Here is a 13,143-nt window from a genome sequence, read left to right on the forward strand (position 1 = left end):
CTCCTGCCTTTTACCACTTCTCGTCCACTTTCTCTCCCAGCACTGTCCTTAGGCCCCAAAAAACCTGGAAGCGATCATTTTCCCCCTTTCCTGTAACCACAGCTCCTTTACCTCCCTGACTTACACACCAGTCATGTTCCATCTAGCTCCTCCAAGCACCATTCTCCTGCTGTTTCCTTTCTGTTCTCCTTTGTTGTTTTTTTTTTTTTTTTTTCCAAGACAGGAGCGCTACAGATTCTGAAGCTCACCCATCCCACCTGGTTTGCTTATTTTTTGTCCCTAAGCCCACCAAGAGAGCTACTGACAGATGCCTCTCCCCAGCCCTATAACACCTCCCATACAGTTCCAACATCAGCACTTTGAAATTGCTCTTGCAGAAGTCTCCAGTGACATTATTTTACAAAGAAGCCAGAGCAAGCAGCTTCCATGCTCCAAAGCATTAGGTAGGGAGAACTCCAAGCCCACCCTGCTCTTTTCCTCAGAAATCTGATTAGCATTTTCACAGCTGTTTCCTTCTCCTTTAGCACTTATCTCTTGTCTGTCCCGCACACAAAACATCGCCTCCATGCTTTGAGTCCAAAGTGGTAGCAGCTGCTGACAATATTCTCCTTCCAAGAAGTTTGTATTTTCGTCTTCTACCTTAATGCCTTGCTCCTCAGAGCCTGCCCACATGGTCATGAAGCTAAGATGTATCGCGTGCAGCAGCGAAGAAAAATGCATCCATGAAAGCTATCTGCAATCTTGGATGCAATAAATGCCTTCGCAGCATCTCCTCAAGGTAAGGTAGCTGTGCTATCAGTAAAATGCATACCTTAGCCTTAACTCCTGTAGTGAAGCACGTTTAAATGAAAGGAGAGATTCCAAAAGCGGTAATTGTATCTGTACCCTAACACACTGAACACTTTTTGCCTCTGTCGATGTGCACACTCATCAGAGCAGCTAAGAAACAGCCTGTTGATGTAGTTTGCCATTCCCCCAGCCAGTGCTGATTGAAGCTCAGCACATCCACAGCCCACCTTGAGACCACAGCAGGTAGACATCACTTTGGGTACCTACCAGAGATGAACCAACCCCACACATCTTGTGTGCAACCGCTGCATTACACTTTGCAAAGCGTATGCTACCCTATAAAATACGGCGTGTGCACCATCTTCACTTTGAGCTTTTTTCTAATCTCAAAAATAACCTTAGATCCCCACCATAACACAGATCTTGATTCACGTAACTCTGCCACTGACAGCTTTAACCAAGTCTTTGTAAACAAGTGTTGACACTGGGTAGTTTTCCTGGGTCAGAAATGAACAAGATCTCAGAAAACCACACAAACAAAACCTCACTGCTACCCCCAAACCGAGCGAGTCCAAAGCTAACCAAATGTAAGCAGTTTCAGTTCACTCAAGCAAACACAGCCCGTCGTAACATGCCCAGACTTGAGTTATATTAGAGCCAGCAGGAAATTTTCCTTCTAGGATAAAGCAAGCCTTGGCTCCATAGCCGCAGATAAGTAGCACTGGAGCTTAGGCAGAAAAGGTCCTGCAAGTTGGAGGACGCTCTGTTGTAGTTCAGCAAGGCAAAGGGGAAGCCTGTGAGAATGACAACTGACTGCCCAGAGCTCTGCCTCACGCAACACTAATTAGAGAGGATTAATTGCCTTCAACTAGGTTCAGCTTTGAGAAATCTGGAAAGAACAAAAGCTGCACAACTGCACAACACAGCCAAATCCAGCTGCTCGTACTTGCAGATCAGTCTCCTAAAATGCCGCGATCACTATGGAGCCTGTCAGGGCAATGCTCCCCAACATGCAGTTGCACAAACAGTCTAGGTGATGGATGCTTTATTCTGACGATGGCATGAGACGAAAGGCAAATTCCTCATGCTTTACATTATGCTAAGGTGCAACCTACAATCACTGTAGAGGATGCATTCTACAGTGCATTTGGAGAACTGAAGGTTATTTCATAAATAGTTTTGTTATATGTGGAAGCTGAAAGTTATTGAGGCTCAGCCTAGACTTGGCAGTGCTAGTTTAACAGATGGACTTGATGCTGGAGGTCTTTCCCAACATGAATGATTCTGTGATTCAGCCAGTGGATCATCACACATTTTCCTGAAAAACTTTGTTCAATACTCTCAATGTTCAAACTCAACCTGGGGTGGAATGGATATTTGGGTTAATGAAGGCAGCAAGACAATATATAAAGTCTCAGGGACTAGCTCTGCAGGGAGGGTGGAAAGCAATGCACAGTGTCTTCAAACCAGCTCTTCCCCCAATGACAACCACCAACCTGTACATACAGGCAATGTGAGGGACCAAACTTTCACATTAGATGTAATAGAAAAACATTCTTTACTCTGCAAGTGTCTTTACAAATATATATTTATATATTTAAGCCCGTTTCAGGCCATAAAAGCCCATAAAAAAACAACCAGTACCTTTTCAACAAGAGAAACTGTGATCCAGAAGTCTGAGGTGAAAGACTCCCAAGCAAGGGCTGCTTTGGCACTTCTCTGAAGGCCTCTATTTAGCACATAAAACCATCTTAAAAATCACATCAGCCTTTTATCTGCAAGGAGGGGTACCATTTTCAGGCCACCCCTCCCTTTGCTACTCTCTGTGTGAGGTAAACTGGAATCACTTTTACATAATCACTTACTGCTTTAAAAAGGGGATATTGCATCCTGAAGACCAGCTTTTCCAAAAAAACATTCATGAATGGGTTAAAAAAGTAAGTTGCCGCTTGTGGATCCAACCACAATGTGCTGTTGTCTCAAAATAGAAGAAGTTGATACTAAAAAGCTATTCCAGATACATACAAGTACAAACACTAGAGCTGGTCAGAAAGATTCAGTTTCAACATTTTTAAAAAGCAGGGAATTTTTTCTGCAACGTGTTTTTTGCATTAATTCCCCCTATCCTCACTTTTCTACCAGTTCCACATACCCTTCAAAAAAAATATCACTTGTCTGTTGTAAGAGTGCAAAGTCCATCCAAATCTTGTGTTCAAGTTCACTATCACTACACTTTAAAAATCCTGCTGGCAAATAAAAAGGTCTCGATTTAACTTAGCAAAAGTGATAATCTAGAAAATATTCAACATCAAGAGGTCTTACAAAAAACTTCAGACTACTAAAGCATTCTAAGGCACAGTGTTTTGGAAGAAGTGCTTTCTCCCTTTAGTGTTGCTTTATACACATCACGTGTGCGAGTCCGAGTGATGCATGGAGCTGCAAACGTATGCCATGCCTTCTTCCCAGTCAGTGAATTGAATCTTTTCCCCCGCAGTTTCAGACGTAGGCTCCCAATGCTGCATGGAATTCAGTTAAACATTGCACCAGCTGCTGAAACTTGGGTCTTTCTTCAGGATCTAGGGCCCAACAGCAGGCCATCACAGCAAACCTGGAAGACAAACAGAAGACATGAGAACACACACTTGGCAACCACAGTCCCAAGCCTGAAAATGAAAAACAACACAACATTTGGCACAAGAAAGCCTGGCAACCAGAGGAAGAGAAAAGGAACCCTGCGTTTTCTGATACACTGTGCTGAATCACTCCTGCTGCAGACAGACACCTGGAACGATCAATAAACACGCCATGACTGGAGGCACTGTTTTGATTCAGGATACAGGTCAGAGGCAATCCAGGAGGAAGTAATACATAATTCATCGGAAATTGCTGAAGTATTGTAAAAGCATAGCTCAAAGCGCTTCTGTGGTAGGTTTACGGGAAGGGGATTTGGAAGAACATGTGAGGCAGGAGGTGGTGCCTGTGTTCTTGCTTTCTCCCATCCCATTAAGATTATGATTAAACACTGAGAGTGCTGCTGTTTGAGCGTCACTACACAGATTGCTTCTCTCTTTAGTCTTGCTGAGAGAACTGAAACTCCCCACAAACCTAGCAGATTCTTACACCACAGCCCCACAAATACGAAGTGGAAAACCTCCATCCCCTTCAGCTCCCTCTTCTCAGCCTGATGATTAACCCCGTCTCATTCACATATCAGAATAAGGAAGAGAGGTGGGTCAGGATTAAATGAAACTCAACAACAAAAAACGTCAGCTTGCATTCCTCGAGGCAGATCATTGCGAAGCCACGCAAATACTTACACAAGAGTCAGCAAAAACAAACAAACAGGAATGGGAGAAGCAGACCTGGCTCTTTCATTGATAAGGTTGGCTTAACATGCTGGTTCCAAAAGAGACATTTTACCCTTTCTCCAAAGATGCACACTTACAGTTCATCAGGACAGTTGATCGGCTGAGCTATTCTATAGCCATCCTTTAAATAAGCAGCCATCTCAAAGGGGTCGATGTCGACATATGGAGTCTGTCCTAGAGTCATCAGCTCCCACAGTGTTACTCCAAAGGCCCACTGAAAAGAAAAAGCATGCAGCCCACTTAACAAGTCTAAGGAACATTAAACTTTATTTTTATTGATTTTAATAAAAATTGATTTAATGAGTTCATATGTTTACCCCCTTCAAAAACACTACCCAAAATTTCTCATAGAAGTCCTACGAAATTCAAAGGTTCAGAATAGCAGAGCGAATGAAACCATTTTTCTAAATCAAAATTCTCTGTATATTTTGAGTATACGCCCAGAAGTAAGACTTCTGAGAAAAACAAAGATTTTATCTAAGTAAACCTGGCAGCTGGATCAGCCTTCAACACATCATTTATCTGACACTCCTTCTAAAAGGAGCTTATAAAGATGAAAACTCAATCAATCAATACAAGCACAAGCATTGTACAAGTAAAGTGGTTTAACTAGCTGGTACCCAGAGAGCAAAGAGACAAAACCAAAAGAGAATGCTGATACTGCACAATGAAGATTCGCAAGAGAAGTTAAACGTACTGCAATCATCATGATTTATTTTAGAAGGGGCAGAACTGCCTTTTTTCTCCCAGCCTTGAAAACTTTAATCAAGTTTTAATCAAAGGTGGCTTTGATTAGGAGTGTTTAAATTAAGGGATGCTGCCAGTGTCCTTTGAGAAGCTCAGAGCCAGAGAATGGCAGGCACACAGACCTGGCCTGTTGCTGAACAGCTACACCTATTAGCAGTGTGTGGAGGCAAGGGAGGTAAGAAAAATGCCAACAAACAGGTGGTAGAGCACCTAGAGAGTTAGAATAAAAAGCAATTCAAGCAAAACTACTTTAAGAATATAGCTACTTCCAATTCTGTAAGAAACTGCATAAAAACAGCATAAAAAGGTAGAGCTTCATGTCCACCAGAGAGGGGAAAAAACACAATTAAAAGTCATCAGGAATTGTTTTAATATGCTTTAGCTGACTGGTATAACTGTTGGCAGAGGAGGAATACATTAAAAATGTTTCAAGCCAGGAAAACTGTTTTAGAGAAATGCATCCAAAAAGCAAGTTTAGAACACATGCTAATTGCATCTTAGCAGACAACACCTAAATCTCTTGTAACAGATTTCATCACCGATAAAGCTGCATGCAGTTGGTATTTAGATTTGTTCCAAGTGAACAGACAAAAACATATTACAACATATTTGTGAAAAGTATCCAGGTAATTGCAAAAATGATAATTAGGGCACATATTCTATACCCAGAAAGATCTCCCATTTTGCATGCTACAAAACTCAAACAGCTACGCATGTGAAGTACCGAACTGCATAGTAGAAGCTGACTTTATGTAATACAAAAGGGAGTTTTGTGTTAAAATACTGTAAGCTGAATTGCACTGAAGTTTTCTAAAATGATTATGAGACCGAGGTGCCTGCTTCCTAATAAAATTCTACTGGCAGTGCTATATAAACATTCATTTCCAGTCCAGTCTTCATGACCAGCAAATGCGTTCGTGTTCCAGATTTTAGAAAGTGAGTAAGAAGAAATCAATGTTTTTATTGATCCCGTTTAGTATCAAAACATGCCTTTATAGGCGATTTCTATTTCCTGGTCTGTCTTCAAGTTTGGTGTAATAAAACCCCACATGGGTATAATGAGAACAGAAGTATTTCTGGAGCAGCAGAGCTGACTCCTTCCCTTTCTTTCCTTTTCTTTTTTTATTTATTTTTTTTTTTGTATGGCTTGATGTACAAAGACTGTGGCAATGAGGAAAACACAACCAGATCTTTTCAAAAATTTCCTAAACTAGCACATTTTAAGAAATAGATTGCAATCTCTGGATGTAGCCACGTTAAGGAGAGCATCGTTACCAAAGTAAATACCCCATTAGCAGGAAGAGACAGATCATAAGGGGAAGTGGTTTATCTAATTAGTACTCAAATTACCAAAGGTTGTTCTTCTCACAGGACACCCTCCTGTGAGCACAAGAACAGCCTGTTCAGATGTGCAGGAAGCTGAGCAAGCACAGTACAAGGCCACCATGGATGCACTGACTAAGCCCAGGCACCAAGGAAGGAAAGAAAGGTGGATCCAGGAGAAGGCTGCCTGAGGAACACAGTGAGACTGCACGAGCATGCAGGGAGCGAGTCTGGAGAACCAAAGCTCATCACGTGCATCAACACAAGACCATTGGACCGGAGGGGATGCATCCAAGGTGACTGGGAACAGCCAGCATGGCCTTACTGAGGGCAAGCTGCCAAACTAAGCTACCTGCTACTCTGCTGAGAACACAGTGAGTACAGGAAGAGCAACGGATGGATGTTCACCTTGGCTTTAGCAAGGCCACTGACATCATCTTCCATAGCATCCCTACAGCCCAAGTGGCAAGATGTTTTCAGTAAAGCAGCTGGGCTGCTGGACTCAAACTGCTGTGATCAGCAACGTGAGTCCAACTAGCAGCTGGTTATAGTGACGCTGCTCAGCCATCAGCACTGCTTCATCTCCAGTAACAACCTGGACTCTGAGGATGTTTCTGGATGATACCAAACTCAGCAGAGTAGCTGGCAGGCTGGAGGTCAGGGCTTCTGCAGACTGAAGAGGAACTGGAGAAGTGGAGGGAATGTCAACATTCAAGAAAAACAAATGCCAAGTCCTACCTCTGGGATGGAATAACCCCCTGCAACAGGACAGGCTGGGGCTGTCTGCCTAGAAAGCAGCTTTGCAGGAAAGGACCTTGGGATCCTCATGAACAAACTGAATGCATCAGCAGCGTGTCTTTGAAGCAAAAAGCCAGCTGTATTCTGGGCTCTGTTACCATGAATATAGCCAGTAGGTCAAGGGAAACAATTCTTCCCACCTTTTCCCTACCTGCAAAGTACTCTGTCCAACTTGGAGCTTCCCCATAGAAGAGTAAAACACTGACAATTTCACCTGTTGATCCCAAATTCAAAGCCAACCTCCCAGAGGGGAAAGCATGTAAGAACCATCACTATTTCTTACATCTTTAGTGGACTACAGATCATGTTCATTCAAACAGCAAACGTGCTGATACAGGTTGCTCACTGAATGTAACTGTCTTTTCTGCTAACACTACCAAGTAGGACAAGGAGCAACAGACAATTAATTCCGCCAGGCGAGAAGTGCCTGCTTGACCTTTAAACTATCTATCCTAAGCAGCAAACACAGGAAACAGAAGAGCAGTTCTGGATAAATCACTGATATCTCTTCAGTGCCATGATTCTGTAATTACTGAGAAAGGTTTGGTGGGGGAAGAAAAGTTATCAAAATACATTTACAAAACGTAAGGGGGGAAAAAACAACGAAACTTACCACATCACTAGCACTGGAAAATTCATTGTTAACCAGGCTTTCGAGAGCCATCCATCGAACTGGTCTATTTTCATTATCCCCCAGGCAATGGTAGTCCATAGGAAACAGGTCTCGAGATAGCGCATTGTCTGTAATCTTAACCTGAAGTGCATCGTCAATGCTAATTTAAAAGAACAGAAGTATTTAGCAACCTCAGCACTACCGTTTTACAGAAAATATTTACACACCACTTTAAGTTTTCAACTCAGGGTTTCATTAGGGAATGTTGATCACGCTATCGACACATCAAAGGGTTAGCATTCTTCTTGATCAAGACACTTATTCTGTGGTTATTAAATACTATTTAAAGTATTTCTATGATTCTATGATTCTATTTACTCTGTGATAATGGATAAGCACTACAAAAATCAGAAATCTTACATTAAATAAAATACAACATTTACAAATGCAGAAAAGTACAGTTAAAGCAAACAATGAACTCCCTTAATTATTATTGTTCCCTTGGAGATACACTTTCAGCTGAATTATTTTAGCTATAGTACCCTTGTGGCATTTATGAGCTAAATACTTAGGCAAAACAAGGTCTAATAGTATCTTGATAAAGCAACTGGTATCATTTGTGACCTAAAACCTCATCCCTAATCAATAATATTTGCTCTAATAAAATATTTATTTCCATAAACACTGCCTCAGCAAAAGATACTCACTCTGATTGTTGGGCAATGAGAAATTGGAAGCTGGCTAAGGAAAACTTACTTGTAATCAACAACAAAAAAAGCCTCAAAGTAGCACAGAGGAACCTTTAGTGGGTGTTTATGGAATAAACTTGCCTACTGATTTTTCCCCCCCTCTGGGACATTAATTCATGCTCTTTTAAACTTAAAAAAAAAGTCAAAATTCAGTGTTCTCAAACATCTGACTTCAGAATATGGGGAAAATGTTAGCTTAAATATTTTGTGACAAGAATAAGAAAATAACACTGTGATTTTGGTTGTCTTTTTTTTTTTAATGGTGTTTGCCATCTTCATTTTTTCAAGTACTTCTTTATTTTGATGAGACAAATTAAATATAAATGCTCAATTTGTGTGCTTGCTGCTTTATTATTCCAGGTACCTTCACATTTACCCCATTCCTGTGTGCTTTCGGGTCTGTTCAGTGACCTCAAAATTTATAGACCAAGACATTTCCATATCTTCTCACTCTTAATAGGCACAAATGAAGTTCAGAGAAATTCCTAGAAGATCTGCCTATGAACAAGTACAAAGGGTACTTTCCAGTGACTACAGAGCCCTGACTTGTGTCATGGACTATGGATTATGTCCTTTCCAACTGGGCCCAAGACACTTGAGTATTTCCCTCCTTCACAAACCTGCTAAGAACACTGCAATCCTGGCTCTCTTCCCCAAATTAACACAGACACATAGACCTTATACACTTCATACCAACTCCTCCTTGTCTTTCCTACACAGAGGTACTCCCAGGAATAAACCTTGAAAAGAAGGGAGTGGCAGATAAAGCCCTTCAAGGACTCCTGGCTATTGACCACCTCCTTTTCTAGTTAAAAACCCAAGGCTAGTCCAGTAGTTCTTGTACTGCAGCAGAGATCAGCTGACGTTCAGCTCCTGCCTGCATTTGCCATGAAGAAGAAGCACCAGATGCATTACAAACTGAGTACTATTGCCAGCACTCAGGATCACAAGTATGGCAACTAAAACAAAGCTGGAATTTGCCCCTGGAGGGTGGGAACTAAAGTTGGCTAGACTGCTGACCCTTTGGACAGGAATGTCACGAGGCAATTAATCCTCTGCACTGAAATGAGAGGTTGCCACCAGGTAGCTTTCCTGGAGCACTGCTTATGACTTTTGCTTTCCATGGTATCACTTTTTCAATACAGCCACCAGAGGAAAAAAAAACAATAGGAGTTAAGAGTGTTTAAGGAACTGTATCAAACTGAGCATCCTTACACCATGTGGAAGATTTTGCTAAGGTGGCATTGTAGCATTGGTTCAAAAGCATGAGGGGTGGCTAGAGGGTAGATGTTCCTGCATCCTCTGTCCAACAGTAACTGGTGGAAAACCTGTCCACTAGCAAACTGCCAAGATATTCCAAGTTCCTATTAACATTAATGGCTTCCTTTAAGAGAGCATTTGAAAAAATAAGGGAAGACAAAAAGTTACTATCAGTCTTTCAGAATTGGATGCTCTGTTCTTTTTTTTTTAAAAAAAAAAAAAAAAAAAAAAAAAAGCATTCTGGTTCACCCTATAGTTAAAAGAAAGTTTTTACTGACAAGAGCACTTGCACAAAACTTAGGAAAGAAAAAGTGGTATGTTTTGAAGTAGAGATTGGGTCAATTAAAAAAAAAGTCTATCTTAGCCCTGGTTAGTGAGGTAACACTTTGCAACAATGACTCTACCCCATTTAGTACTTACACGCAGTTTCTAGCAGCCAGGTCTTTGTGAATGACCTCCCGTCTGGCCAAATAACTCATTCCACAGGCAATCTGAATAGCCATATGTACAAGATCCTGCTGGGAAATTGCCTGCAAGAGCAAAGAAGAGCAATCAATGCAAAACTGCAAGCTCAGTGCCTACTAGGTTAGTATTTTATTTGCATTCTAGTGCCCTTCCCCTCTCCCCTAACCTTTACTAGCCGGTAATCTCTCATTTTCTAGCTGTTTACAGACACTACCACCTGTTCTTTATTTAAAAGAAAAAAAAAAACTCCCATTTTTTCCTTGACATGGCAGGGGCAAACATTTCCAATTTGCAACTTTCTCACTGTTACACAGCTTTTCCCTGGATTAGTGGTGAACGTAGGCAGATTTTACCTTCTTATCATACTATGTTCACTTTCTGTTTCTCTAGAAACCAACTCGTTTTCAAGCAGCAGAAAAAATTCTCATTGCTGCCAATGGCTGAAAGCTACTATTAAAGGCTGCTGCTCCTACTTTTACAATTTAACAGTTCCATATAAATCAAACCCTTGCATACTTCTATACCCCACTTTCTCTTTCATTTCTACAGTGTTCCTAAAGCTCCAGTATGTAGGTAGGCACTGAAGCTGCAAGACTGTGGTTAAAATAAACTAAATACTAAATTAAAAAAATAACACACTGACTTCTTTGTTAACTACTTGTTAATAAGAACAAGTACCATGTATTATTATTTCAGAAAATTCAAGAGTTTACTTTAGGTATTTGTATAAAAGTTCCATCTTCAATTAAGCATTTCCGACACCAAACATCCCAGTTTTTGCTAGGTGGGAAGTATGGTTATACCAACTAAGAGGCAACTCCTGTTTGAAATAATACAAACACACTTTGTTTAAATTCTTGGAAAGGGTAGTATTAGTGTGCTGCACAGAGATTTATAACCCAGATTAAGCAGCAAAACAAGTGAATCAAAGTTGAAAGATCTTAGCAGCTTATCACAATTTATTGGTCTTGTAAATTAACAGAAGCAGGTAGCCCTTGCCAGTTGCCCCTGTCTAACTTAAATCCACAACCATATACCATTTCCGCTTTTTTTTTTTTCCAGATACGTTGATATACCAGCTACTACCCTGACCAAGAGTTTAACTCAGCTTCATTAGTCTCTGAGTAGCTGTGATAAATGCAGCCAAGAATGTTTTCCTTGTATGAATCAAAATAAATACACGCTAAGGAAACTGCTTGTCAACTCTTTCATTGTCACCGTAGGACAGGTAAACAACACAACTATATCTTTTAAGGCACAAACACAGATGACAAACCAAGGTTTCCAAGTAAAAGCTGAACAGGCAGGAAGTGACAGATTTTCTTAGTTTACCTGAGGATTGTTGGCCTCCACCAGCTTGCACTGTCGCAAGAATAGTTTAAGGTTCCCCCAGTTCATGTACGGCAGCAGCACCATTGGTTTCTCTCCCTCTTCTATACAGACGTGAGTGATAGGTAGCAGATTCCTGGAAGAGAGCAAAATGCCTAGTTTTATGAAGTTGAAATTTGACAAAGATCTTTTTAATCCCTAAATGAAAGTAATTCAACGCTAAAGAAAAGCATTAACCTTTGACACAGATCGCAGAGCAAAAGGCCTCCAAATAACCGAGGCAGCAGACATTTGGGGGAGGCAGAAGGTAGAGAAATATTTGGGTATCTTCCCATTAGGAAGGAACCCCCAGATTTTTCACTTGTCCAAGAGGGTTGAATTAAGATTTGGTGAATACAGGTTATCATTTGCATGAAGACAAAAAACATTGTGCCTGATCCATTTCAAAATGCCAGAACAGCAACTTTTAGTTTCGAATTAGCTTAACATTGATTTGCGTCATAAATGCAGAAGTACTTCAGGGCTCCTACCACAGGCGTTTCAGTCTTCCTGACAGCTCACATAACCCTCGTGCTGCACTGTTTACTAACATCTTCCTGTAGTATCAGCATAAAAATTCATAGAAACTTGAAACAACCTCTATAGAGTTTCAGTTTTCCCTGAAACATTTTTGGGGGACTGTATTTTCTATCAGAAACATCCCAGGAATGTTTTGATGATTTCTGATTATTTTTAGAGGGGAACTTTGAAATCCCATGTCCTTGTAAGAAGTGGTCTGGTAGTCAGGTGTTACACCCATGAACTCTATGTGCCCGTTTAGCTCTACCTTCAACAAAAATAAACACCCCAGCTTGATAGGTGTCATAGAGAAGAACAGCTTTGGGGATTTTTTTTTTTATTATTTTTTTTTTATTTTTTTTAAGAAGTTTGACTTGTAAAAGCAAGGATAACAGCTGATTTTGAATAATGGGAGAAAGGTTGTTTCATTTAGCTTCAGTTTTTAATTGTGTTTCCTCAAGAAGCCGCTATTGCTCTTTACACAATCCTGTCTCTTAGACAAGTCCTTAATTATAAAAATTCTTAGTAAAGCAGCTTTTAAATCCACTGTAGAACTAACAGTTCTGCTTAAACTTCCCTTCCCTTATGTTACCAGTGAAAACAATGAACTACAGCCATGGAACCTGATGGTGAGCGTGGGTTTCTTCTTATCTGCATCCTTGCTAGTACCAAAGGTCTTTAAGGGCAATTTCAGCCTTCAATCTAAGCTGCAAAACTGCAAGTAATGCAAGCTGTTTGGGGTATTCATTTTAAAATGTAAGCCATCACCCCCAAAATCATGCCAGTAATTCTAAGGAATAAATCCCATCAGTGACATTACGATGCCATACCAGGGCAACACATGCATGCAAGAGTCCTAAAGAGCAGTGTCCTACATGGATACACAGATATCTAGTCACAGGACTCCTCTGTGCCATGTAGAAAATTATGAATAGTACAAGGCGGACTAGTAGATTACCTAAAATGATAATCAACCTGTATATAGACTTCCACTCCTCATCATTACTAAGATCTCACCACATTAGACAACAGCCTGTGCAAGAAGCAGTGTAAGCCAGCAGCAGCTTTTTCTGTAATAACCGAGAAAGAAAGGAATATCTAGCCATATATTAAAGGAATATTTAACCATATCTCACTGCTTGGC

General features: G+C 40.7%; 1 protein-coding gene across 3 annotated transcripts in view; it reads right to left on the bottom strand.

Annotated features, from left to right (window-relative positions):
* Window positions 1-2,328: 2,328 nt before the first annotated feature.
* RYK (receptor like tyrosine kinase) overlaps window positions 2,329-13,143 on the bottom strand; it is a 55,751-nt gene continuing 44,936 nt past the window's right edge. For all 3 annotated transcript variants that reach the window (XM_072042303.1, XM_072042302.1, XM_072042304.1), the window contains exons 11-15: window positions 11,445-11,577; window positions 10,068-10,177; window positions 7,639-7,798; window positions 4,235-4,371; window positions 2,329-3,397 (exon numbers count right to left, since the gene is read on the bottom strand). In XM_072042303.1, the coding sequence (XP_071898404.1) occupies window positions 3,286-3,397; window positions 4,235-4,371; window positions 7,639-7,798; window positions 10,068-10,177; window positions 11,445-11,577 (652 nt within the window). In that variant the 3' untranslated portion in view covers window positions 2,329-3,285. The remainder of the gene's footprint in view (window positions 3,398-4,234; window positions 4,372-7,638; window positions 7,799-10,067; window positions 10,178-11,444; window positions 11,578-13,143) is intronic.

This window comes from Anas platyrhynchos, chromosome 9 (assembly GCF_047663525.1).
Source record: "Anas platyrhynchos isolate ZD024472 breed Pekin duck chromosome 9, IASCAAS_PekinDuck_T2T, whole genome shotgun sequence".
Taxonomy (NCBI): domain Eukaryota; kingdom Metazoa; phylum Chordata; class Aves; order Anseriformes; family Anatidae; genus Anas; species Anas platyrhynchos.